The 25,945-nt window shown below is 43.3% G+C and overlaps 1 protein-coding gene across 2 annotated transcripts in view; it reads right to left on the reverse strand.

Annotated features, from left to right (window-relative positions):
• Positions 1 to 570: 570 nt before the first annotated feature.
• The window catches only part of MCF2 (MCF.2 cell line derived transforming sequence), a 46,878-nt gene continuing 21,503 nt past the window's right edge, over positions 571 to 25,945 (reverse strand). Inside the window, exons 8-30 of one of the 2 annotated variants that reach the window (XM_065729463.1) lie at positions 24,414 to 24,538; positions 23,869 to 23,983; positions 23,378 to 23,497; positions 22,010 to 22,201; positions 20,926 to 21,117; positions 20,612 to 20,783; positions 18,486 to 18,574; positions 17,850 to 17,938; positions 17,563 to 17,629; positions 15,652 to 15,767; positions 15,468 to 15,537; positions 15,005 to 15,097; positions 14,591 to 14,683; positions 13,479 to 13,604; positions 12,432 to 12,653; positions 9,520 to 9,612; positions 8,522 to 8,600; positions 7,928 to 7,991; positions 7,582 to 7,688; positions 7,395 to 7,507; positions 7,000 to 7,112; positions 5,701 to 5,801; positions 571 to 1,791 (exon numbers count right to left, since the gene is read on the reverse strand). In XM_065729463.1, coding sequence (XP_065585535.1) covers positions 1,751 to 1,791; positions 5,701 to 5,801; positions 7,000 to 7,112; positions 7,395 to 7,507; positions 7,582 to 7,688; positions 7,928 to 7,991; positions 8,522 to 8,600; positions 9,520 to 9,612; positions 12,432 to 12,653; positions 13,479 to 13,604; positions 14,591 to 14,683; positions 15,005 to 15,097; positions 15,468 to 15,537; positions 15,652 to 15,767; positions 17,563 to 17,629; positions 17,850 to 17,938; positions 18,486 to 18,574; positions 20,612 to 20,783; positions 20,926 to 21,117; positions 22,010 to 22,201; positions 23,378 to 23,497; positions 23,869 to 23,983; positions 24,414 to 24,538 — 2,592 coding nt within the window. In that variant the 3' untranslated portion in view covers positions 571 to 1,750. The remainder of the gene's footprint in view (positions 1,792 to 5,700; positions 5,802 to 6,999; positions 7,113 to 7,394; positions 7,508 to 7,581; positions 7,689 to 7,927; positions 7,992 to 8,521; positions 8,601 to 9,519; positions 9,613 to 12,431; positions 12,654 to 13,478; positions 13,605 to 14,590; positions 14,684 to 15,004; positions 15,098 to 15,467; positions 15,538 to 15,651; positions 15,768 to 17,562; positions 17,630 to 17,849; positions 17,939 to 18,485; positions 18,575 to 20,611; positions 20,784 to 20,925; positions 21,118 to 22,009; positions 22,202 to 23,377; positions 23,498 to 23,868; positions 23,984 to 24,413; positions 24,539 to 25,945) is intronic. The other variant, XM_065729464.1, reaches the window with a different exon arrangement.

Consider the following 25,945-nt stretch of genomic DNA (forward strand, 5'->3'; position numbering starts at 1 on the left):
ACTTGCAGTCAGAGAAAACTCCCTACTGTAATCTGTAATAAGATGTACATGAAGAGCCTAGTTCAACAGCATACTTAAAGGAAATAGACCATCTCGTGTGCAAAGTTTCAAATGTTAAAAATCTCAGACTGTACATTCAGATTTGCAGAGCTAGTCAATCTCATAAATTAATAACAGCTTAGGTTTAAAACTACGGAAGACCAAAAAAAAAAAAACAGATTAAAACCATTTCATATGCAATGTGTGCTATGTTTGAGACAAATATTTACAGCTGCACCTCAAAATGTGTACCACAAGGATTGTCACCACTATAAATAACCCCCATACTAACTTCAGAGAAGCCTACTTTTCCAGCTAGCACTGTGAGCAGCTTTAAAACAGACAGAAGTAATCATCAGTCACTTAAAACCTCCCTGGTTTGATTCCCAGTGTCTGAGGAACACCAGGATCTCCCTCAGTCTTGCAGTGCTGCTCAGCACACTCAGTGGTCCTGCTCTGGGGATGTGTGGGGCTGCCCCCACCAATGGCCTCCCAAACCAGGCGGGCCCCAGGGCAGCCACAGCTGGGAAGCACTTCCACCATCCCTCCATGCAAAAGTGGTCACCGAAAACACTCAGTGTGTCTGAACTCACTGATACTGTGTCTAAGAACTGACGGCTCACAAATCAAAGTCAGAACACGAAGGTCCCCCTTCAGTTCCGTGGTATAAAACATTTCGTGCGGACGGGACGCAGCACGCCCTCTAATGCATGCACCCCATCAACCCTGTTCTCAACAGTCAGCTGCTCTCTGCACGCATCTGCTTCAATGTCAAACCACCTGGACCTACAGTCTACAATAGCAAAACCAGACAGAAGTTAAACCGAGAGTTCAATACTCCTTTTCTTCCTTGAGAGTTCAACTGACGCGTTAAAGATGCAGAAAAGCACAGTCTTGTCACATGAACATCCTTAGTGCAACATGGACATTTGAGTTATGGCACGTGTTCCAAAAGTACATACATTTAATGTAAACTTCAACACTTGCTAGATACAGGTTTCAGCCTTGGGACACTGTGGGACCCTAAAGTGATTGGCGACAACCCTGAGTTGTCAGTTCGACCTGATCCAAACCTCACTGAAATCAATGGGACTGACTGCAATGGGCTGGATTCAGACCCTAAGTGCAAAAAAAAAGGATCTTTATTGCATCTTCCATGTGAGTCAGCCGGATGATGCTCTTACAGAACATTACATTCACATAGCTGAAGTAGATATTTAAGAAAAATCCATCCATAAAATCAATTAAGAAGAACACACAGCTTCTTTGTTGTTGGTTTTTGTGATTTTGTTTTTGGTTTACCAAAACTCAACTCTTACTTGCAATCAGCTTCGACAGTTGTCAGCTAATAAGCAGATAAAGCCTTCAACCTGCAGAGGAAATTTCAAGCACCTACACAAGGTGTCAGGAAACTGCGGTGTACTTCTCTGATGAAACGTGATGGATGTCATGGAAAAACAGCAGGTAAAAATAATGGAACACTGTACTTTCCATAGTGGGGAAAATAAAAACAGAGCAGAGAATGGCTTCCTTTATGACCATGAGAAGCTGCTTAGGACCCCAGTCCCGTTCAGTGCAGATGAAGCTGTGGAGCTCTGTGAATGTGATGAATAGTACAGGAAAACTCCAACTATCATGCTAGTTCTCTGTAACACCTAGTTGAAAGCTTCCACGAGCATCAAAAACAGGATGCTCCTAGTTCACCCTTAACTCAAGGGGAACTAAACTTTCGCGTGTTACACAGGGCAGCATCTATAAAGCAATGAAGAATGATGTTAATGTTCAAGCATCTTATTCCAAGAAATACATTGTTCCCTGTAATCATCTAACATTTGTATAGCATAAAAGAAAAGAAATAGCACACTCCCGTGGCTCCCCCTGAAAGCTGAACTCCCATTAGCTTCAGTGAGAGCCTTGGCTAAGGCAGGACCACAGGGTTTGACTCTTTCCTGTAATCTATCACTTGATTATCACAGCGTGGCCAGCGGTTATCAGCACTAGAATCCTTATTTTGTCACTGCAAAATGGCTTTCTACAGTCACAAAACAGCTGTTCTACAAAGCTGGCTGGCATTGCTGTTTGTAAATGTAGACCCTGCTTTATGTTTCAAAGGCAAAAATTAACATTATCTTTAACCCTGCATAATAATTCTGCTCAAATAAAGCCTGTGGCTGCAACCATTAAAGTGCATGAGTAACAGTGCAAACAGCTGTGCTACGTCTGCAGAACAAGTGGCATTTTAAACAGAACTCACACAAAACTTGCACATTTCTGCTAACATGCTTACGCTAGCTTGCAAGAGCTCGAGCATTCAGCCACGCACTCTCATCAGGCAAATTAGACCTGTGTGGCCCAAGGTGCTACATAAAAAGTTACCTCAAGCTCAGCCAAGAGGCCAATCCCACTCCCACAAGTGAGGGGCAGCTTAGCATGAAGAGCACACACGCACTCACACGTGCACAAACACACACAGGGATCCCCTTAAGGCTTGGAAGAGAGAATTTGGCAAGCGGGACATGGAACAAAACCAGAAGAGGGTCTGGCACAGGAGCAGGATCCTGGCCAGCCCTGTATCACACTGCAAAGTGAGAGCGTCGTGGCCACGTGCATCCTCCCTGACACCAGTGGGTGCATGCACCTGCCCCGGCATGGAACATCTTCCAGCAGCTGCTCAGGGTGCTCCTCAGCTTTGGGCTCAATTCTACTCTATTTTCATGCTCTCCCTAAAAGAAATCAGCCTTACACAACCTTCACGCAGTCAGTGGAAATCAGAAACCATCTCTGTGCCCAGATTTTAAAGGTCAGATGAAAAAGGGTGGAAATGCATTGGCCTCATTTCGCTCTGACGTGAAAATTCTAGAGTGAACAAAACGTTTCCTTTTGCTTGTGTTTGTTTACCACTGCTGAGAGAAAAGAAGAGCAGAACAAGAGCTCAGCCTCCACGAGCAGGGAGCTATCCTGCTCCTGCAGTGTCACCGAGATGAAACATGTCACACATCTGAACTGGGTTTCAGCAAGGACCTCAGCTCTGCTGTCCCAGCTCTCAGTTTGCTCAGCTGGGTGCTGCAGCACAGCTGGAGGTAACATGGTTTTCCCTCCAGTGATACAGGTGCTGTCAGTTTACTGTATCACCAGAGTAGGTGGTCTGCGGTGTATAAGCAACCTGGGGACCTGCAGAGATATTTTGTTTCCTGCACTATTGTGGAAGAGGAGTTTGGATCCTAACCCACAGCCCTGATCTTCCAAGGGATGTGCATCTCACACAAGGGACTACTCCTTCTTAATACATACAGAAATCATTTTATGTTTTGGAAGGCATCTGAAACGAGCAACACGAGGTTAAATCTCAGCAATCGCTATTTCCTGAGCAGTGCTTTGAGCAGAGAACTCTGAGCAGAGTTCTCACCATACTTTTTCCATTTTGAGATCTCCACATTATCACCTGCAATACAGAACTATCGCCATGGCACACACATAGGAAAAGCACCCCAGATTTGCACAGGAAACAAAACAGATCTATTCAGAAGAAAAAAAGCAAGGACTCGTTTCAGAAGTTATAGCTAGGGGCACGCCATAGGCAAAACTGTTATTCAAAATGAACTCCAAGCCAGTTATCTTCCTTCCCAAAAGCCTCCTGGCTTAGATCCAGGCCAAGATTTACACAAAGTTTAATGAGGTTTTCCCTCCCACCTTTGCAACAGAAGATTTAGACCAAAGTTCTCTCTTTATCAAACTGTTACATGGCACTGCCAATAGTAACCACCCATCCAGAAGGCAAATTAACTGCGTAACCAGCGAGGAAGGAAAATAAAATCATCTGTATTTTCAGGATTCATTTGGCTGTTTCCAATTCTGGTTTGCACAGAGGCTCTCCCTTGGCAGGCCCGGTGCAGAGGGACAGTGTACTTGCAAAGCTGGCAATGGCAGGGCAGTGGGACATTTACCAAATTCCTATCTGATAACTTCAAATATGCAGAAAAGCCTCCAGTAACTTTGTCACCGACTGTGGGGACCAGGAGCCAAGCACTGACACAGGAACCAGCCCTGCATGCTTTCAGCTCCTGAGAACCCCATGTGCAGCTGAGAAAATCTGCAGGTTAGTGTGCCCTCCTGCCTCCACATCACTCCTCAGCTGCCAAATTCTGTCTCTGCTGTATCAGGACTGTCCTGTCCTTACTCCAAGGGAGGCTGGGTGAAAGAACTTGCAGAGCTGGAGCAAGAGCTCCATCTTCTGAAGAAGGAGAAAAAGAGACCCCAAACCAGACCACAGCCCAGAGCAGTTAATGACTGCAAAATCACTCACGGAATAAAATGACCCATCCACAGAAGGAACAGCTTTGCTAAATACAAAAGTGTGGTCTAAAAATCAGTTTTTAGAGTGCAAGTGCATGATGGCTATAAGGACATGCCACTGAAAGCACTATGAGTAACTAGGAAATGGAGAGAAAACATCCTACACCATCCTACAGTGTTGCCTGAAGTGCGTGTAAAATTAGAACCGTGCCTAGAGACTGCATACACAATCAGCAACAGAGAGAATGAGCAAAGTCAATCTTAACAGGGAAATCTAAGCCACAGCACTGCTGCCAGACTCTGCTGACATGGCTGCAAACATCTGAGCAGCACTCTGAGATATTCAGCAGCAGCTTTTTTTGGTCCTGTCTTGTGAAATTCTTCTTACTTTGTACTCAGTGACTCTGTACACCAGCTTAGAGCTGCAAGCCTCTAGGATTTGGGGGTTATGACCACTGACAAAGTGAGTCAGCATTCAAAATTTACCACTATTCTATTTTCAGGGTTCTTTTGAGGTTGGAGAAACCTCCACACAGGCTGTGGTCCAGGACCCTGAGATAACCAGACTTCCTTTTTTATGGACAAAAACCTTGTGAGTTTTCTCTGTATATTCTGAGTTGTTCTAGCAACAATCCCAAGCCCGCTATTTCCAGCATGGTGATGAAAAAATATGGAGTGGTGATATCAAATATATGGCAAGGATGATGGGCTGCTCTTAAGGCATTTTCTTGTGTCATCTGCTAGTCTTGTTAATCTATGTACATTTACAACTAGAAAATGAGAAACAAGATTTTTAAGACCAGAAGCCTCTCACTAAAACCTGGTAACTCGTTTATAAACTATTTTAATGAAGGACTAACAAGCAGCAACCAGCAGTGAGTGCAAGAGCAAGGCTTGACCAAGCGCAGAACTGAAGCCTTCCTTTCACGTGCTTTGGATCAGAGCCTCAGCAGCTTTTGCAGCATGAGGAGGTTTTGCCTAGGTGCATCCTATTCATACAGGGTCTGAGCTACAGCAGCAAGAAGGCAAAAAAAAGTCATGGGAATCCCTGATCAGACTCCATTTCTTCTCCTAGATCTTCTACCCAGTGCTCTTGCAATGAAACCTATGTTTTTAAGTGTTCTTTTTTTCTTTCAGTTTACTAGTGCCTAAAGTCAGAGAAGTGTCTTAAAGTGCTAACAAAATAAAACCACAAAAAAGCAGTACCTTAATTCAGTACTTTTGCAGGCTTTTTGGAGTAGCTGCTTTTTTTTTTTTTTTATTGCAGAGGCAAATGCAGCCAGATTTAGTATATCAAGTGTGGTATAAATGGCTTAAAAGACCTGAATTGAATTCTGAGATATTTCTGCTATGTGTATTATATGATACCTGCAACTTTGGCATTCCGAAATCTACAATCACCGACTACTATTTGCAGACTGTGGACAGGGATCCAGCCTTCTTTTCTTCTGTTTAGGTTTTTCACCAACCTTTGAACAACAACAGTATTAGTAGAAGAAACAAATCCCCTCAACAAGCAGTTTTGTACTGGCATTGGGCACACTTCACACAACAGTCAATGCAACCAACAGTCTGCTCAAACCAGGGAAGCATTTTAAATGCATGCACAGCTCCTGTTAACATTTCCTCCCAACTAAATTTAGGTACCTAATTAAAAACCTTCATCAGGAACACAGTTGCCTTGGGCCCCTCTCTAGCTAATGGAGAAGAACAATGATCTCCAGAGCACAAGTAACCCTGCCTGGGATCTGCATCATTCTCCAGAAGTGCCTGTTTCTCTCCACTGACTACCAATGAAGCCCAGGACAATTATTTCCCTGCTCATGTAGTGAGATCTGAACTCCTACAAAAGGTGGTGAGCATTTAGCAAGACTGAGATGCTTTATACCTTCTTTTTGCTAACAGCAAACTAAACTTCCCATGAAGCGTTAAGGTCCTGTTGGCCAGGAATCCTCTACAAGGCAGCTGTGCCTGTGTGTTTATGCTAAGGAGAGGCTGGCAGAAGACAGTCAGTCAGAAGTCAGCCTGGAAAGGACTACAGGCAGGAAACCTGGCCAAAATGCTGTGAAAAAGAGGGCATGCTGCCTTTTGAGACAATGAGATCAATGGTTCAACAGGCAGGACATGGAGTATAGTTATTTTCTAGGCAATGCTCCCAGTTATAAGGAGAGAACCAGCTGTGAATTGCTATCCCTACAAGCCACAGCTTTAAATTCAACTGAAAGATGGTCTGCAGCTATTAACCAGTTAACACTGGTTCATTACAGCCATTTGTGGAAAGAAAATGTATTGTAATTACTCAATATTGCCATTAATAAACCCAGAGGAACAAAGCCAACAGCTGAGCTGGGGAAGGCACAAAGTGGGCACAGAGCTCTCACTCATACCACCCATTTGAGCTGGAAGAGCACTACCAAGGGGCTGCTAAGATGCCAGTGTAACACAGCTCACCCACATACCACGGCAAAGGAAGTCCAAACACATTTTTCAAGGCCAAACCAGTGTGTAAGGCCTCTAGACTTGGAAAGGGAATGAATTCTCTGGCTTTCTGGAACAGACTGAAACCTAATCAGAAGCTGCAAGGAGTGTACTACCAGGCAGGTGAGGCAGTGTGGCACTGTCATGCAGGCTCTTAGAGATAAGGCAAAGTAATCCTAAAATACCTACCACTGTCCCTCACCATCTTCATGCAAAAGCTGAATTTCATCCCCGTTTTTCACCAGCAGATCCTCTGATCCTCTCCTCTTGCAGTCTGCAAGGGCTTTGTATTTTCCCGGAGACTGTGGCAGAAAGAAAAAAAAATTATCTACTTGAGCTACATTCAGCATCACACAGCTGTTATTTCTGAGTGCCACAGGGAATGTGATAGAGCACTAACAGCTACCTTAATTAAAACTGTTTCAAGGAACTGAAACAACTCGTCTGAGATATCTCCTCATTCCCCAAATGGAGATACAGAAAAATGGGAGACATGGAGAAGATACACCCATTATCCAGTGAAGCCTAGCAAAGCAACGTGATCAAAACCTCAAGCTTTGGTGCTTTTTCATTTCTGTACTAACCAGCTGGTTCCCCTCCTCCTCTTCAGTGTCCGAGCAGTTGGAAAGGTACTGGTTACCCGACCACTCTTCCAGACCCTCACAGATTTCCAGGGACTGTGACATTCCTGGCCAGCCTGCAAAACAGCATTCAGCTCAGCTGGGGAGCCCGGTGCCCACACAGTGCCCCGAGGGAAGGGAGATGCCATACTTCTGTGGGGCTTGCTCTGGGGTGACAGGAGCACGCTGTCCAGTGGCACCGGGCTGGTGCGCTCCGAGTCATTCTCTTCTGAGCTTATGGAGGCTCTCTGCTGCTTCCTGAAAGATTAAATACGTACACATATTAGCTGTAATTGATAAAGGAAGTTAAACTCCGTGAAGGTTTGTAAAGCAAGATCAGAAATAACAATGGTACTTGTTAATGTATGCTTTTCTGAAGGATCTCAGTTCCCGGCTTCAATTTTTGGGAGGATGCAAAAAAGAAAATCGCAGCTCAGATTGTGCTGTCAGTGAGTGCTCTCTGGTGTCCCCCGTCCAGAGCCACCCCAGGGACTCACCTGTCGCTCAGCTGGGAGGAGAGGTGGAGCTGGTCAGAGCACGAGCCAGGCTGCTGCTTCTCCACTGCAGGGAGATCAGAAAACAAATTTACACCCTTGTTTCTTAGCAGCTGTCACATTTGAAGCATTATTTTCAAAGCTAGGTCTTTCAAACAGCTCTAATAATTGTCTAGAGAAAACCAGACCTAGGGACTATTACAAAGAGTAGATTTAGTTATGATTAAGATGGTATGTTAGCACAAATCCAATAGCAAGCATTCCACTGCAGTCTATGGGACTATAATATGCTTAAAACAAGGCATCTGCTATGAATCTTGTTGAATTAAGCATATGAGAACAAATGTGAAACAACTCCCTGTGGTAATGGCAAAAAAAAGTACTTCTGTAATCCATTTTTGTTTGAGCACCCGGCCTTTACAGCTCCAACTTACATTATTTCCCTGTAATGTAAGACCTCACTCCAGAATTGTGCTACTGGGTTTCTTCTGAAAATCAATTCTCTGGTGAGAATTAGTGGATTTGAAGATTAGTAATGTGAAAATAGGAAAGGTTATGCTGCAGAGTGAATGCCACAGACAAATTGGTCAAATGTACCTTTTATGAGCTCCTGCTGCTTGAATAAAATTTTTCTTATTTCATTTAACCATGCCATCTTCAGATCTACTGTTTGGGCCTAGAAGAAGAGAGAATTGTCTGAATTCTGAATCACCCATTATAATATATGAATAGAATCTTACTTTTCAATGCTGTAATTATCTGAAATCCTGAAGCCAGTGTTACATTTAAAATATTCTTTATTTTTTTTTAATTAGCCATCCCACCACATCCAGGCAACCCAGCAGAAATGGCGAAGACGTCGCTACACCCCAAGGAGTGCAGGCAAAAGCACACCTGAGAGTGCAACTCTTCCCTTCTTAAAATACCCACAGGACTAAATCTATCTTTTGAATGTCCTGCTACATACATCTGCTTTCTGAGTTTAAGTTTGCAATGAAGCAAGGAGGAAAAAAGCTCAGCAGAAGACTAATTAAAAAAAAATGTCAACCATCAGCATTTGCACAAGAGTTGTGCTCTGAACACCCCCATCAGGCAAACATTCACCATGATAAAGTTCTATTCAAAATACTACAGCAGTGGGAAAAATAAGCAGGAAGAAACCAGGCTCCTATTCCACAGACTAGTCAAACTACTGCTGGAAACAGCATGACTGAGGCTAAGCCTTCACTCTGGGGGCAGTTCCAACACCTAATTGTAGTACAGCACGTGTTTGTGCTCATGAAAGCACAAGGCCCACTTCCCAGCTCAGACTGTGTATGCTGTTAAGCACAATAAAATGTTAAATTCAACTACCAGTCTATTTGAGATTGCATTTGGAATGAAAGGCTCTATTTCCCAGGACCAGCTCTGTCTCCACGTTAAGATGACTTTCACAGCCCTGTATGGGACAGTGAGGAGTAGCCACTGGGACAGCTGTGTGATGCAGGCAAAGAGGAACAAGTCTGATAACCCCATATCCCGTGAAGATCAAGAGGAGACATTTCCATACCACTATCTCCAGGGATACACAAAGGTTCAGTTTTGAAGCTACAAACCTGCACAACGTATACCTCTTCCCGACCACTATACCAGATTTCAAATTTTCGGTGATCCCCCTTCACATTCTCAGTTATTCCAACTGCGTTCATCTGCAAAGAAAAAAAGATCCAAAAAATGAAGCACACTACAAATCTTTCCCCTTTAAAACCAATCCAGACATTTCGCACCATGCTGAATTGGGTGAAAACAGCTTTGTTCAACACATTTCATCAATTCTCATTTCAGCAGCCGCTGGAAGTCATTACCTGAGTTATTCCCCCCGATCTCCATCAGCTTGCCTTATTTACAGAAGCTTTCTTATGAACACCAATAGGTGGTTCAGGGGAATTTCTACTCAAGAATCAGTGGAACAAACTGAGAAGGCATCTCATGCCTCTTCCAGTATGACATTTCTCAGATGAGGTATATGAAGCTTTATAAATACACGGTGCATTATTTTCCTACGTACTTAACCTGCGTTGTGTTACATTTTATTTGCTTGCTGAAATGCTTTCTACTCTCTCAAACCCATCTGTGAAGCCCTTAGCTCCTTTGGGAATTTCAGTTCATTCTCCTTTGGTCTCCGGCACATCCAATTATTGTCCCATTGGTTTTGTATCCTGCAAAACACTTTCATCCCTGGCATCGCACAAACTTGTTTCTCGTTTGAAGCAGTTTGCTAGCGACTCATCACTGATTAACACACCATCAAAAATAGTTAGGTATTCCACTTGCATGTTTTGAAACAGATCTAATAATAATGGTATTGTGTCATAAATTATTGACGCAGGCAGCAATAAACAAATCCAGTACAGACACAAATAAAACCTGAGAAAGAACATCTGTTAAACATCACTGCTCCTATCTGTTAAAGTACTTAACTCAGAGCTTTTTGTCTGCAAGGCTACAACAGTTACAGGTGGGATCACCTGGGCAAGCTCTCTTTTCCTACTTACTTCCTCAAAGGTTGGCACTCCATTCCAGTGACTATGAAGAGCCTCAGGAAGAAGGAAGCAAGCTGCTAGTTGGCTTGCCTTGTTTCTTCACTGGTATAAATAGCAGAGTTCTTGTGAACCTGTGACAAACCTTTTGCCTCCAGACTCAGAAAGGAAGAGCACTGAACAGCAAGCAGCACTTCCCAGCCCCTCTTTGTCTTTCCAGCCAGTTATGCACAACGAGGTTTCAAAAAAGTCTGGAGGTCAGTACTGATAATTAGAACTGAGACTGACAGCTGACCAAAGCCAGAGACCATCTGCACATTTATAGCTTCACATATATTCACTATGAAGACATGAAGGAAGGTACCAGAAATAGGCATATTTACACCATATTGATTCATCTTAGAGCATTTCAAAATACTTTTTTCCTCCTTCTGAGCAGGATTTACTGTCCCTTCAGCTGTGGTTTGCTGCAATGCAGATTGAGGTGGCTAAGCGTAATGCTTCGGGATGGCATTCATCTGCATCACCTTCCACTGTGGTAAAAGGCAGGCAGATCTACCTCGCACTGCACTGACTTATGAACCTGCATACTCTAATTTACTGAGTGTCAGCTGAAGAGATGTTTACTTCTGGCTATTTTAGACAGCATTTAAAATATTACCTTGTTCTTAAGTTTGCTTGTTTGAGGGAAGTTTGGGGATTTTGTTTTTGCTGTTTCTACAGAAGTCCAGTTACACAGCTTCAGTGAAGCAGCTTCCTTTAGTTCTGAGTCCCTACAAAATATTACTGCAAGGAAAACTAATTCTGTGATGCTATCACCAATCAACCAAATGCTAAGCTCCAGAAACATGGCTTTGCCCTCAGGACAGCAATTCTGAGAACGTATGTGTGCAGAGATGTAATCCTTCAGCATCCAGGCCATCTCTAACCACAACCTCTCACCTCAGCAATCCAAAATGCTGGAAAATAAGCCCCTCCTAGACAAACACTGGCTGCACCATCTGGACTCTCCAACACAAGATTTTCTCCTCTGAGCAGGTTTCCCTGCACTGCCTCTCCAGTTCTTTCAAAAGCACATAAGGCAAAACAAGTACTGCAGGGAAAACAAGCTCCCCAGAAAGAAAACTAAGCTGTTAGGGAAAAGCACTTAAGTAGCTAAGCATATGGACTGGGATTTGTTTTTAATACACTATTTGTAATGTGCACCGGAGCTGAACAGATTTATCTACTGAAACACCCTTGAAAGGTTTCTGACTTCTGGAGGCATCTCTCTCCCCAGACCCATAGAGGTCAGGGGACTCACAGCATCTGAGCTTCAAGGCTCAGCCTCCAAGTGCCCATTTTTCTTCCATTCTGTGATGTACCTATATTGGCTTTTTTATTTATCAAGAATAATGAGGCAGAGCATTGAGACAAAATGCTCGTGTTAGAAGTGCTCATCACACACAATAAGCCAGACATTTCCTTTTAGAGGAGCAGTTTGGGATTTTTATTGATAAGAGCTGGCATTTATAGGCTTGGGACAGTTGTTTACATCCCTCCTGTTTTGCCAGAGGCTATTCTCTTTGCCTGATAATTGTGCTTCTAGCTGCAGCTGGAGCCTGCCAAAGGAGGAACGTGTGGGAGAGAAAGAGGAGTGATACTTCTCCTGGCTGTGCAGCAGGAGGCTGTGCCTCCTTGCAGACCAGGGGCTTAGGATGACAGTAGTTCATGCTTTCAATCTCTGGTCCTGGGAAGCAGACTAGGGGAGGAAAGAAGGTACATCTCCATCCCTGGGACTTGCCCACAGCACTGCTTCTCTGGTAGATGCCACCCCATAACCCCACTACATGTTACTACATCCACCAGCCTTCTATGAAGCATTACAGTCCTTGATAGCAGAAACCAAGCTACAGCACTACTGAAAATGAACCCTCCAGGTTCACAAAGTTAACAGTTTACAGTTCCCATAGCAATGGCCCCAGCAAAAAAAAAAAAAAAATCCTTACTTTCAGAAAATGCTTAAAACTATAAGATGAAGTTTTATCATATCCATCTCCGTGATCCTCTCGCTTCTTACAGAAGACCAAGGCTTTTTCATACAGGAAAAGATGCCTCTGCATTGGCTTGAACCTGGCAAGATCCTTCATTTTTGTTGGACCTTTTCGGTGTCCTGTCCAAACACTGAAAGATCCTTGCATCAGTACTTTTCCTAGTTCACTCAAGTCGCCCTGGGGAAAGTATGACAAATACATACATTAAGACAAAAAAAGGTTACGTCAATTAAAATGTTGGAGGATTGTGCAAACAGTGAACTGCAATGGGGCCAGCTCTGTTCCAAGGCATGTCACTCTAAGAATAGGTCTTCCTGGAAAGACCAGATGATCTTTTGGGAGTGACAGCACGGTGCCAGGCGGGAAGAAGAGGTCTCAGAAACAAGCTTACAGTTAGTCTACACAAAGGAATACAAGTCAGTAACTGGAAGGTAAGAAAACTTGCCAGCTCCTAGAGGAGTTGATGTCAAGGGTTCTGGATAAACCACATCAGTGGGAGAGGACAGATGAGAACTGAGCCTGAACAGAGGCTCTGCAGAATGGGAAGAAAAGGATATTTTAAGTAGGCCAGGACTAGGCCAGCAGCTTAGCCATCCACTCAGCCCTCCCTGGATCCCTAGGAAGGACAACACCTTCAACAGGCAAGGATCAAAACCTACTTCAGGACATCTTTAATTAAATGTTGAACAATAAATATTATGAAAATAGCTCAGCTCAATTATACAGTGAATCATTAGAGAACTAAGGTAGATTCAGGAAAAATGCTCCCAGGAACCACAAGGTGGCAAGTGTGGGCAGACTGTGACTCCACATATCATTTGGATGGAAACAGTTTCCAAAATCCTGAGATCACATAGAAGACTGTTCCCTATAAACTTCCTGATGCCATTCAGCTTGTAATTGTTCTAATGTGGTTTGCAGTTCATACGTTCTGGGATACTATCCATTTCCAGCATATCAACCAGCATTGTACAAGTTCTCTAATTACCCAAATCTACTCACGTCATATCCTGTTATTGAAATCTGATGCATAGAGTCATTGACTGATTTTAGCAAATCCAACATTGCAACAAGAGCTTCTTGAAGTTCCTGAACTCCATCACAGCTTGTGCTGTACTTTAGCAACTCCTGAAAATAGAAATGGAAGAGCACGTGTTCGCAATTGAACAAAGCAGACTTTTTTCCACCTCACCCAAAGTTTCCAATGCCCAAGAGCAAGCTGCTCTCTCTTGAAAAAAGAAGATTGTTCTTTTTCATATGTCAATGGAAAGAACACTCATTGTAAACCAGACAGTATGAGATGTGGAATATCACTGAAACATGTCCCATTTTCTCTGGGTTTCCTTAAGGACAGCATCAGGTTGCAGAGTGGAATCACTCTTATCTGAATTCTTTGTGTTGCATTTACCTGCTTGATAAGAAATGGCAAATATGACTCAGGTTTGACATCAGCTGCTAATATGTCACGAACACATTCATAAGAGTTTGCCGTAGATGACTGTCTTCAGATTGGCAAACACAGGGAAGATTTCATAAAACCTGAAGCCTTTAAGCCAATAAGCAGGAGACAGAATTGGCAACTGTATGACTGATATAAAACAACTCTCATTTCATAACTCCTCTGCCTGCTTAGAGCCTCACGTGTACTCCTCCCTCATTCAAGAAGTTGGAAGGCGAGATTCAACAACCTTCAGAAGCCACCACCACAGTTTTCTATAAAGAAGGAATGACCGCAGTGCTCTGCCCCAGAAGGAGGACACAATGATGAATGCATTAAAGACTATGGGCACTACAACAACCCAAGCAGAAGAGATGCATCAATACAGTATATTGTCATTCATCATACCCTTACGAACATCTCTGGTTCATTTTCTTATATTTTACACCTCTGAACAGATTCAGTTCTTCACCCCACAAAAATGACTTGTTAAAAGGATACACTCCTTTTCCAGGTATGAAAAATGTCATCCTTGCTGAATGTCACTATGGACAGCCAAGCTAAGCAACATAAATCCTAAGATTTGGTACTGATTTAGAGTTAAACTTTAACTGAAAAACAAAACGGAAAACAAATCTATCTCCAAATGTCTCTTCAAAAGCAGCTTATGAAATACCTTCAGAAGCAACTGGTACTTTGTCAGGCGCTGCACTGGTTTGAGTAAATAAGAATCCAACCCGAGTTTGTGCTCTAATTTTCTTTGGCACTCCTGGAACAAAGAATTCATATTAGGTAAGATATGTGCTAACAATACACAGTTATTCTAGCAGCATGAGTAATATGGTTTGACAACTTCAGAGATTTAATGTAAGAATATCCTGTAGTTCATATAACTAAAAAGATTTTGTAAAAACAGATAGTGGATGATCTGCCTTACATTGTTTGTGTACAGGACACTCCAGCTGCCATTTTTGTGCAGCTTTCACACAATGGCAAACAGAATACACAGCAAAAACAGTGGAGTGCTGAGGGTGGTGCTCAGGACAAGTGCCCCAGAATGACACTGCTGTGACAAAAACCATCAGCTCACCTGGAAGAAGGTGCTCTCAGAGCACTGCCTCCACAGGGACTCAGACCGGGGCTTGTTCTGACAATATTTCTCATACATCTGGAAATCCTCTCGCTGTAAAAAAGCCAACATGAAAGACAGACGTATGTATGCAAGCCTGCTGGGCAGTTACATAGAAGGAATACCTGAACTGCAATGTGCTTTCAACTCTGCTGCCAAGAGTAACATCTGAAAGTCAGAGTTCATGTAAAAGAGTCACTGCTGAGAAGCAGGAAGCTCCCTGAAGCAAGCCATGGTGTAGTCACGACTGCTGCTTTCCCCCATCTGCTGCTGTCCACACAGTTACATTCCCTCCCTTGCTGTTGGAATTACATATCAGAAGCACTTCATCCAACTGACATAACTGAGATGTTGAAGAGTGCAAAGCACAGCAGAAACATTGGCCTTAAAAAGTCTGTCTCATATGTGAAAATGAGTCACCAACCCTGTCTAGGAAACAAAATCCCACTCTCTCGGGTGCTCCCAGGCAGCTTTCCAAACTGTGCAGGAATATTCTGCAAGAGACAAGGGAAGAGACAAAATGCAGCTGTGAACAAGGTAATGCTTGGGTATATCATTGTTACAGGAAATTGGGGAGGCAAAGAGTGGGAGGAGAGCCAGCACCATACTTGTTGTGGAAGTCATATATCTCAGGCATGTTTCCAAAGAGGACATCCTTCCTGTTCCTCAGCACGGGAGGCATGAGGATGACCATGGCAGGGTTGTCCATTTCAGCTCTGTAGCCCTGCAGGATGCAAAATGGATTAATTGCTCAGTTTTTCAGGCCTTTGCTTGGCATCAACTCAAAGGCAGAAGACCAAGGGATGTGAGCAGACTTCCATTATAATCTAATTTCTACGTCCCTTTTCTTTTTTTCTTTCCTTTTCACCTGTCTTCTAGCACATCAGCCTTCAGTGCGTAGAACCGGGGCTGTGGTCCAGCACAGAATGGCTTTCCTGGGATGAGTGAACACTGTGGAGGTGTTCTGATCACAAAAGGCAAATTGCAGTCACTTTCTGCTTATTACAGCCTAGCTGCAGGAGAGGTCCCACAGGAGCACTTGCCTGGGTTAAACACATCTGCCGTTATGACCCTGGGACACGAGTGACAACATGTTTGTACAGAATGTGCAGTTACAGATGCTGTCACAAGATCCGGTGTACAAGGTGATTTGTTATAGAGCAGAGAAGGCCTGAGATCAAATACCAAAATCAATGGGCTTTTTTCTCCTGCACAATGCTGGACATGCTGAACAGCAGGATCTCGCTCTCCTCAATTCCTGCTGCCTCAGGACTCTGTCCCCAGTCACCCCAGCTGCCTCTTGCAATCGTGGCCTCCCAGAAGGAGCCTCTGCTGCCAACTGCTGGGTGGAATTAGCAAACAGAGCAAAGCTCTCTGCAGGAAAATGACATTACCACACCAATACAAAACCTGCTACCAGATGTGGTAAATATCCTAAATGTAGAAGAGGAGGAAGGCAGAGCCAACACTCAAGACTCAGCAAAGAAAATATCAAAATGCTATTGGCAGCAGCTCAGGCAGCTCATGCCAGTCACTAAGTGCTGCACAAAACCGAGGTCAATTTAACATGAGTAGCAAATGTTTGCCAAAACATACTTGGTATGTACAGCATATCTTCTTTGGCTTTTCAAATTAATCTCTTATACTAATTACAGTTTGAATCAGTATTCCTTCCACTAAGCAGGCATTCTGTATTTGATTAAGGATGCAGTAGAAGATAAGTATCTGGAAAATTAGTCATTTATTTTTAACGGCTGCAAAGAGGCTTCTCTCTTCTAAGGAAATGTTCTTTTCAGAAAACTTAGCTCAACTTGTCCATTGTCCTCTATCTGGAGCTGACACAGCAATGAATCCTCATACCTGCCAACTGCTTTATCACATCGAGTGTTGTTTAACAAAACAAAAACCAATCAGCACAGGGCAGTTCTGTCTAACTACCTGCAGCTGAACAGATTTATATGGTGCCTGCTCTTGGGTCAGAGAAACGTAATCAGGATGAGGTAATTAACAGTGACTTGTTTCACTCATCAGCAAGTGGCACTGTGGAACAAAACACGTGTCTAAAATAGCAGTAGAGAAATTAGAACCTGCTTTATGAATTAAGAAATGCACTTTACACATCCACAAACCTCGAAGCATTGAGACAGAAACCTTCCAAGGTAAAACACAGCCTTCTCTCATCTCCAAAAGGTAAGGAACTGAGGGAGCAGTTAAGAACACCAGCTCTTTGTACGTTTTCACAAGCAGTGACAGAACTAATTACCAGTGCATGTGTGCACAAACAGAAGGCTTCTTCCTCATTCTGGATGAAAAGTTCATCCTGACACCAACTGTTCCTGCAGATGCCTCTGACTTAGAAATAAAAGGGAGAAAACTTGAAAATTCATGACTAGCTGGGGATCTGACAGTCTGATAGAAACCTGTCCCGTCACATTTCTGCTTAGTTTGACAGAGTGGCAGGTGCTCTTTTGTACAAGTCACCAGGGAACAGTAATGAGCAATCTGAAGGAGTCACTCACCGTCAGAACAGTGAACAGTTCCTCTACGTACACTCTCTCAGTTTCTATAAGCTCATTTATGACATGGCTACAAGAAAGAAGAAAAATTATTAAGTCTGACCAAAAAAAAAGCACAGGCAATCCCCACAAGCCCAAAACACAGTGTGACATCATTAACAACCAATGTAGGGATGACAAAATAAGCAAAAGTGCAAGAGATGACATCAAGGACTATGATGTACATGGATGGTGAATGGGCTGAGAAGAAACACATGATTTGGAGTGATTTAAACGGGGTGAAAGCTTACCCTTTCAGTATATCTAAGCTGTCATCACTGTCTGAAATAAAAGACTGCAAGGAGTTCCGTTTTTCCTGATAATCGTGCATTACTTCAATCTGGAAAAGAAATGGATGGACCTGAAGGAGATGCAGAGAGGTCACTGCAGAGGAAGGATAAGCCCTGCCCAAAGTGGAGCCACGAGAACCTTGGGGGAAGGATGAAATACACTGCCTTTTAAGGAATCCTTTGTGCCACTGAACTTCAAAGGAGCAAAGCTTCTACTGCGTAGCCAAAAAGTCCTTGAAATTATTAGGCTATGTAGTATCTGGAAATACTGGCAGAATTCATTCATGCAGAGACCAGAGAATGGTTCCCACAGGACAAATATCGGACGTCTATTTGGAAGACTCCACATCCACCCCGTTAGGCAAATTCAGGGAACAACACACAGAAGAACCATATCTGTGATTTGGCAAAACAGTCCAAGACAGAATTCAGACGCTGGACAAATCCAGATAAACTACAGGGCTAAGAAAGGTGAAATATTTTTTTTAAATCTAAAGAGTTCCTTCACGTCCCACTCTGAATTCAGTCAATTTTTTCCCAGTTTCAGCTGGGTTCTTAGTCTATGCAACTCATTCAGATTCTGAGAGTGATTTTTACCTTGCGAGAACTTGGAGTTTTTCTTGATGTTTTCTTCCCAGGGAGAGAGAGGTCAAATGAAAATTTCAAACTGGAATTGAAATCCACACCTCGGGTAGAAAAAAAATTATCATTGCATAATGTACACCTACTGCGACAGAGATGGTCCAGAGATTAACTAATAAGTCATGAAGAAAAACAGGATATATTTTTAGAATGAGTGATTAGTTAGCATCTACTACAAGCAAAGAGACTTTTCAGACAGGGCTTCAAACCCAGGGCTAACACGAAAGAGGGACTGTGTGTCCTCAGATCACACACACATACACACACACACACACACAATAAACAAAAACAGGAAAAGAGGACAGAAGTAATGTGCTCAGATGTGGTTTGGTTTCAATCCACACCATCAAACCCACACATCTCAAAGCACTCCCAGCGGAGCACAGCATGCATCTTTGACACTGCACACTGCCCCAGCAGGATGGCAGCATTTTGATGTTTGGTGTCAAATGGAGGCCTTATTAAAAAGCTCTCTTGGTGTGATCTACCCTGAGAAGAGCCTTTTGTCTTTCCGCTCTTGCTGGCTGTGCTCATTTCAACATGCCTAATCACTTCTTTCAGGAATATGATTAATGGAGGATACCTGTGCTTTGCTAGAAAAATGTGCATCACATGAAGGCAGCGCAGCCAGCACATCCAACTGATGGATGATGGCCTCACAGCATCCCACAGAGGTGGTCAGACACTTAACTTCTATTACTGAAACCACTGATTTCTCCTTAATGCTCTCCTGCTTCTAGGAAGCTGAAAACAACTCTGGTAAAACGGGTATTATTTTAAAGATGGAGGGCTTTTTTTTGTCTTGTATGGAAGTTCAGACAGCAGAGAACGTGGCAGTGGCTGGAGATGATGAAAAAATCTGGGCTTTATTTGCAGCACTGACCTGTATACTGAGCTGCTTCATTCCCATCGCTCCACTATTAGCTCCCCAAACTGGAGCCACTTTTGCTGCTTCTATGACATCTGGACAATTCACCACAGCCAGCACACTCATTCACCATAAGCATATTCGTGTTAAAGCAGATCACCAGTGTCTGCTCATTTGATGCAGTCAGATCACGGAATTTAATATTCCCACCTAATTTAGCATATCCCTGGTTTAAAATATACGAACGCTGCTTTAAAGTACTTCTGAATTCTGATATATAAGGGGCTGCTAAGGATGGAAGTTTTAATGATATCATTTAATGCTCACATTGTGCCACATCCCATTAACAGAATGAAGGCAGAACACACAGTGACCTCAGTTTAACCAGAACTGGTACCTTTGTGAGCATCAATTATTCCACAATTGGGATTTAAGGAAGACATTCTCAAAGAATCAAAGGGAGTTAAACATCCAGCTTGTCACTAATGTTCATGAGATTCAGCTCCTCATATCTCTAGGCTCCTTTGCAAACATCAGTCTAACTTTATGTCAGTTCTAGCTCAAGATAATTTTCATCAAGAACAGGTATATAAATTGGCTTCAGGCTATGGGACAGGCCAACCAATCTATACTTGTTTTCCCCCATATCACTAACTCACCAGTTCATCCCAGTAAGATGCTATGAAAGCAGGAGTGGAAGTATGCACTGTTTCCAGCTGACTTTTTTCACTGAGTAGGAAGTGAAAAGAAATACCAAGCAAGCAGTCCCACTGAGCCAGCCTGAACTGTGCAGGCCAGAAATGAGAGCTGCACAAGGAGCATGAAAAACCCACTGCATTCATTTTATCTAGCTGTTCTTCTCCTTTCCAGGTGGTAAGAAAACATCCTGAGATATTTTGTAGCTCCAACACACCAGAGTTCAGAAAAACACTAAACACCCAGGAAACCATGGGAGCCCTTCTCACAGCTGGGAAGTGCACATGAAGCCAACAACGCAGCATAGAGCGATTCACAACCAACAGCCCCCAGGGACATGGTGTGAGGCTTCCACACCCCATTCCTCAAACAGAAACAGGAAGCTAGGCAAAAACTGGAACGCCATTAAGTCATACAATATACAATTCTATCATCCTGAGTAAGCGCTGGTTGGTTGCTCAAGTTGTGTTACCCGATCTGAAAACGATTATCTGAAAATAACACGAAGATAGTTTACCATGTTTAGGAGAAAATAATGGTGACTTTGATCGTGGTGGGTTTTCTGGCCGAGGGGCTACTAACTGGACGGGACGCACGTGCTTATCCAGCAGCTTCTTGAAGCAAGACTGTCGATTCTCAAACATGCTTCGAACATTTTCAAGCTTCACCTGCACTGACTGTATCTGGCACTGTAGGGCAAAAGACTTCCATGAGCAAACAACTCCCATTATGTTGCACTTCGAACTATAAATAGTGTAAAGCTGATAACACTGCAACACAGTCAGATTTTGCTTTTCACTTGTGTAATGAGGAATTGGGTTATTTGCTTACCTTCAATTCAGCCGTTAAGACCGACTCAAAATCATACTGTAGGGATTGGGAATCGTAGTTTAAGTAGGGCGAAGAGCTTTCAAGAAATCTTTCTATGTCCTGGAGAGCTTTCTGAGCACCTTCTTTAGACTGGCACTTGTCCATCTGCTGGTTGGCAAGCAGGTAAGCACCCTCATCACAGCACTGCAGGGCCTGGGGGAAATGAGGAGTGAAAGCCCCTACTAAATCAAGGTATCCATGACAAGTATCATTTACCAGCTCCATGCTTTCAACACGGAGCTAACCAGTACTCATAAGAACCCAAGCAGCTATTGCATTTTGACCAGTAGTACAACCAGGAGTGCAAGGAGCCCTGGAGAGGAGTGCAAGGAGCCCAGGAAAGGAGTCTGCCCCACAGCAGATATGCTGTGGACAAATCCCCACAGATTAATGTGACAATGTAGTAAAGAACATGGGAAAAAAAAACAAGTTTCTTAATCATCCTAAACAGTGAAATGGAACAGGGTCAGACTTCATTGCTTTTCTCAGTAGCCTCAAGCACACTATAGTTGTGTGCCTTCTGGTCTAATTAGCAGGAATTTCTCCAAATGTATTTAGGATGCTGATTAAGACATCGAAGAGCATTGGAGCCACATGACTCCACTTCCACACGAGCATGGAGCAGCTGTGCCTCTCTACCAATGTGTCATCTTATTTTAAAGTCAGTTATGTTCATTCTTAATAAATTGTGAATAAGAAAGGGACAGAGTTTATTCGAAAGCATTACCCCTATTGCACCAGGTATGGAAACTTTGGAAGTCAATTAATGCATGGATCCACCATGAAAGTGTGAGCAACAGCAGCTAATTGTTGGTGTTCTGAACTGCCTTCTGGAGATGCCGACCTTTTTCTACTGACTGTTTGCAGCACCAGCAGACACCTGTTTGCCAGCTTTACCAGCTGAGTGAGTCAAAGCACTCTCCAGGCTCTGAAGGAGCACTTGCCTAACACAAACCACTGAAGCAAAGCTGCAAATTGTAGATGCTACCAGCTAGCAGAGAGGCCAACCATCTGCATCAAGGGGCACTGTATCTCTGAGCTCTACCTGCTGAAGGCGGGTGTGAAGATCCAAGGTCTTCTGCAGCCGCATCTGCTTCCTTTTGATCTCATCAGACAAGACATCAGAATGGTGCCGCAGCTCGTTGCATTGCTGGCAGATTAAGTTCAGTGCATAGTGATGATTTGCTGCTAGCTGGTGTCCGTGTAGTATCACCACCTGAGCCTTCCCTATCAGATCCTTTAGTGAAAGGAAGAGAACAGATTGCATGCTTAGTGAAATAACACCAAAACATTGACATATAACAACATGCACTTGCTCTTCTTACTAGATTTCAGGTACACAGTGAGATGACTGCCACTAGCCAGAATGGGTGGCTTACACAGGATAAAACAGAGTGCTGGGATCAGTGCATCATCTGGGAAAAAAACTTCTATCCAAAAGAAGGATGAAGAAGATGACAGCATCTCAGCAAGCTGGCACTGCAGTGAATGGCTGCTGGCAATGCATTGCTGCCATTTGCAGGAAATGTAGTCTAAGAAAAGGCAGCTGATGTCTGGTTTAGGCACACTATGCTAGTAATCATGACAGGGAGTTTAAGCAGCTACAGCAAAAACAAATCAGGCTCTTTGTAGCAGAGCTTGATGCAAAGAACATGACTGGTGAGTGTAGTGGTTACATCTTCCCCAGTAACAGCTTTCTGCTAGGATTGCTTCCCTGCTGCACAGTATACCTGGCTTTTTGTTCTTCCTACCTCTCTAAATAAAATGTCTTTCAAATGGAAAAAAAAAAAAAAAAACCTTTCACCTTCCCACTAGGGCTCTCATTCTTAAAAAAAAACCTCTAGAGGTTTTGTCCAAATCCCAAAGGACACCTCTATTGTTCCTAGCCCACTAGTTAAGCACTGCCCTTTGCAGAAGTCACATCTTCAGTGAGGCTCCTGTGAATCATCTCACTTCACTCTTCTTTCTGCTACATCTCTTCGTCTTCCTCCTCCATATGTTACATTCAAATCACAGACACTTAAAGATAGCGACTTTTTTGCCTCTCCATGTGCCTGGCACTTGGTAACAAGTCTCTTGTCTATTAGCACTGCTAAAAGCATTTAACATATAAATAATTCTTCTTCCCTCATTAACTCCCACACTTCCCCTATGTTCAGACATTTATCTGCTCTCGATTTTCATGGTGGCTCAGCAATTTATTTTAACTACGATAATTAAATATCCTGTTCTTGGCTTTCAGTGTGATCACAGTGCTGCTGCAAAGAGCACAGAGACATGAAATCAATCCTTTCCTGCATCTGCTTACCAATGAACTGCAACAGAAACTGGCCATCAGGTACAGAAGTATCACAAGTACAGAACGTGCATCTTCTGTTTCATTAGTGTATCTTACTGTGATAGATGTACTCACCTGAGCCATACCATCAAAATGACTCAAGTCCTTCAGCCTCTGTTTCACTTGGGAGACACTGTCTCCAGTGTCAGGCAGTTCTGCCTGCTGACCCATTAAAAATTCAATAGCATTCTTGACCTAGACACACACACAGAAATAAAGACTGCTGCAAAATGATACAAAGCACAGACAGAAAATAATTTTCAGTTCAAAATTAATCACACTTCAGGCAACTGTTAAATCCAGTAATAAAACCAGTTTCCAAGAGCTAATTCCTATGTTCAAAGATGCTTCTCACAGGTAAATCTATGTGGCTGCAGGGCAGTGATACCCAAATTAGCTCTGAAGGAGGAAGAGCAGCAGTCTTCCCAAGCGAGCTAGCCCTGCTCTAGAGTTAAGGAGCAGCAGCATAAATTAAACACTCTCAAAATAGGAAGCATAAAAATGTCTCTCTTCTCCCCCTTTCCCCAAATCTTCCTTCTGCAAACAGAAACAGCACTCTGTTATACCTCTTGAAAGCTTTGCTCAAACTTCCACAGTTGTAAATACTGTTCCATTTTCAACTGATGCTTTTCCCAGAAGCCATCAAAAGCAGTCTCCATCTCACGCAGCTGCCCAAGTAGCCTCGAGTACAGAAAAAAGACAGGATTAGAACAGATGGACAAACAGATGGACAAGCCCTAGAAAGACAGTTCACTCAGGACCCCAGTTCATCTCTCAGGAGAAATCAACTGACGTATAAATCTCAGAGACTTTTCATGAAACCATCACTGCAGATGACAGCACCCATGTAAAAAAGTTGTTGCCATCACCATTTTATCAGAATAAAACCTGAGAGCCCTGCATGGGGCTGAATCTGTTCCACAGCCCCACCACAGAGGCTGGAAAAAATATCGGAGTAGGTCAAAGTTGACAGACATCAGCCAGGAAATCAGTGGCTATGGAGGAAAACTGGTATTTTTTGTCTGTATGTTTTCGACAGATACACCCGTGCTGCAATAGCCTGAGTGTTTCCACTCAAAGATCAGGCAAATGAGGAACATGCTGCACTCACCGATTCACAGTCTCCCAGTCCCCAGGCCTCTCACGGTGCTGGTCCTGGCTGCATTCACCCACATCAGGCTCTTCTAGATTGCTTAAAAGCAACTTTCCCTCTTTTGTGACTGCTGTAATATCCTCCTGCACAATGTAAGACATTTTTGATTCAGGCTACTCTGTGTGAGGTAAGGGTAAAACCATTTTGCGTTGTTCTCATCTCTGTTTCCCCGCCATGAAGTGGAGCACCAGTATTCATCAGAGCAAAGGACTCCCAGCAACATTCAGCCCCCTTAACCCTCAGGTCTGGGAGAAGCTGATCTACAGACTGGTCACCAAGCTAGGTGGGAACAAGCAAGCCTGAAACCATGAAGCCACAAGATGATTCAAGATGCACAGGAGGCCAGCACTACCACGGGGCTGTGAGCAGGTGGAATTGTCTAAGATAATTATCTGTAAGTCCATGCTTTAATGCAGGTATTTCTGCATCCCATAGTGGTGTAATGCCAGGATAGAGATGGAGCACAGAGAGGCAAATCAGCACTTTCAGTGCAAGCTCTGCTAAGGGAAAATTTAACTCGGCAAGTTCATCAGCATCAGATGAGGCACTCTGTCCTGACTTGGGCTCAGCTCAGCAAACAGGTCTAATGGAGATCTACTCCATTACTGTCAAAAACAAGAAACCATACACAGAGATGACCAGGAAGGAGAAAACAGACACGGTCAATGATTTGAAGCTGTGGGAACTTCTCTCCTGCACATGAAGTGCCCACTATCAGTCTGTGTCCCAGACACCAAAACTTCATGGAAGACAATCATAAAGCAAAAAAGAAAAAACCCTTCTCACTTTGACACTACCACGTACAACAGACTCTAAAGCAATGAAATGTTGCACAGCATTCTTTAGTGTGCAGGTGGCTGCTGTTCAGTCTGCTACATCTCACTCCCAGAGCCCTAAATTCTCCTTTTGATGCAAAGCCTTTCATTATATGTCAGCCAAAGCAGCTGAACTGTCAAACAGGTGCTAACTTGATTTTGTCCCATTCAGGATATCAAAGAGGTTAATTTCTCAGTTGCTCTGTTTAATTAATTTCTGTCAATTTTTAATCATGTTTGCTTCTAGCTTCTGCTCAGTACCACAGCTACATAAGTTATCCTGATCAACTCATTATCTGGATGCAGGAATCAGCTGCACCAATCTTTTGGTTGTCAAGAGACACACAGAGACCCCATGTCTCACAGACTGCACAGTTTCTCATCTGCTTTCATCTTTCATGGTCTCAGAAGGAAAAAAAACAAAAGAAGCCTATAGAACTGATTTCAGTCAGAAGCCCAAGAACGTTTTTGATATTTTAAATTAATAGATGAGGCATTAAAAGCAACAGATGGCTTCTACTAAGTGCTGCTGTGCTTTATATGCAAATGAAAACAGATAACGTGCTTCATTTCACCCCAGAGAAAAGTGCATATTGCTGACTTGTTTATATGCAGGACTAAGTTGGGTAACCCATATTTTCTCCCTACGCTTTGGACATAATCTGAAGGACAAAG

The sequence above is a fragment of the Cyrtonyx montezumae genome, unplaced genomic scaffold (assembly GCF_038088225.1).
Source record: "Cyrtonyx montezumae isolate F1298 unplaced genomic scaffold, pur_monq_1.0 scaffold_11, whole genome shotgun sequence".
Lineage (NCBI taxonomy): Eukaryota > Metazoa > Chordata > Aves > Galliformes > Odontophoridae > Cyrtonyx > Cyrtonyx montezumae.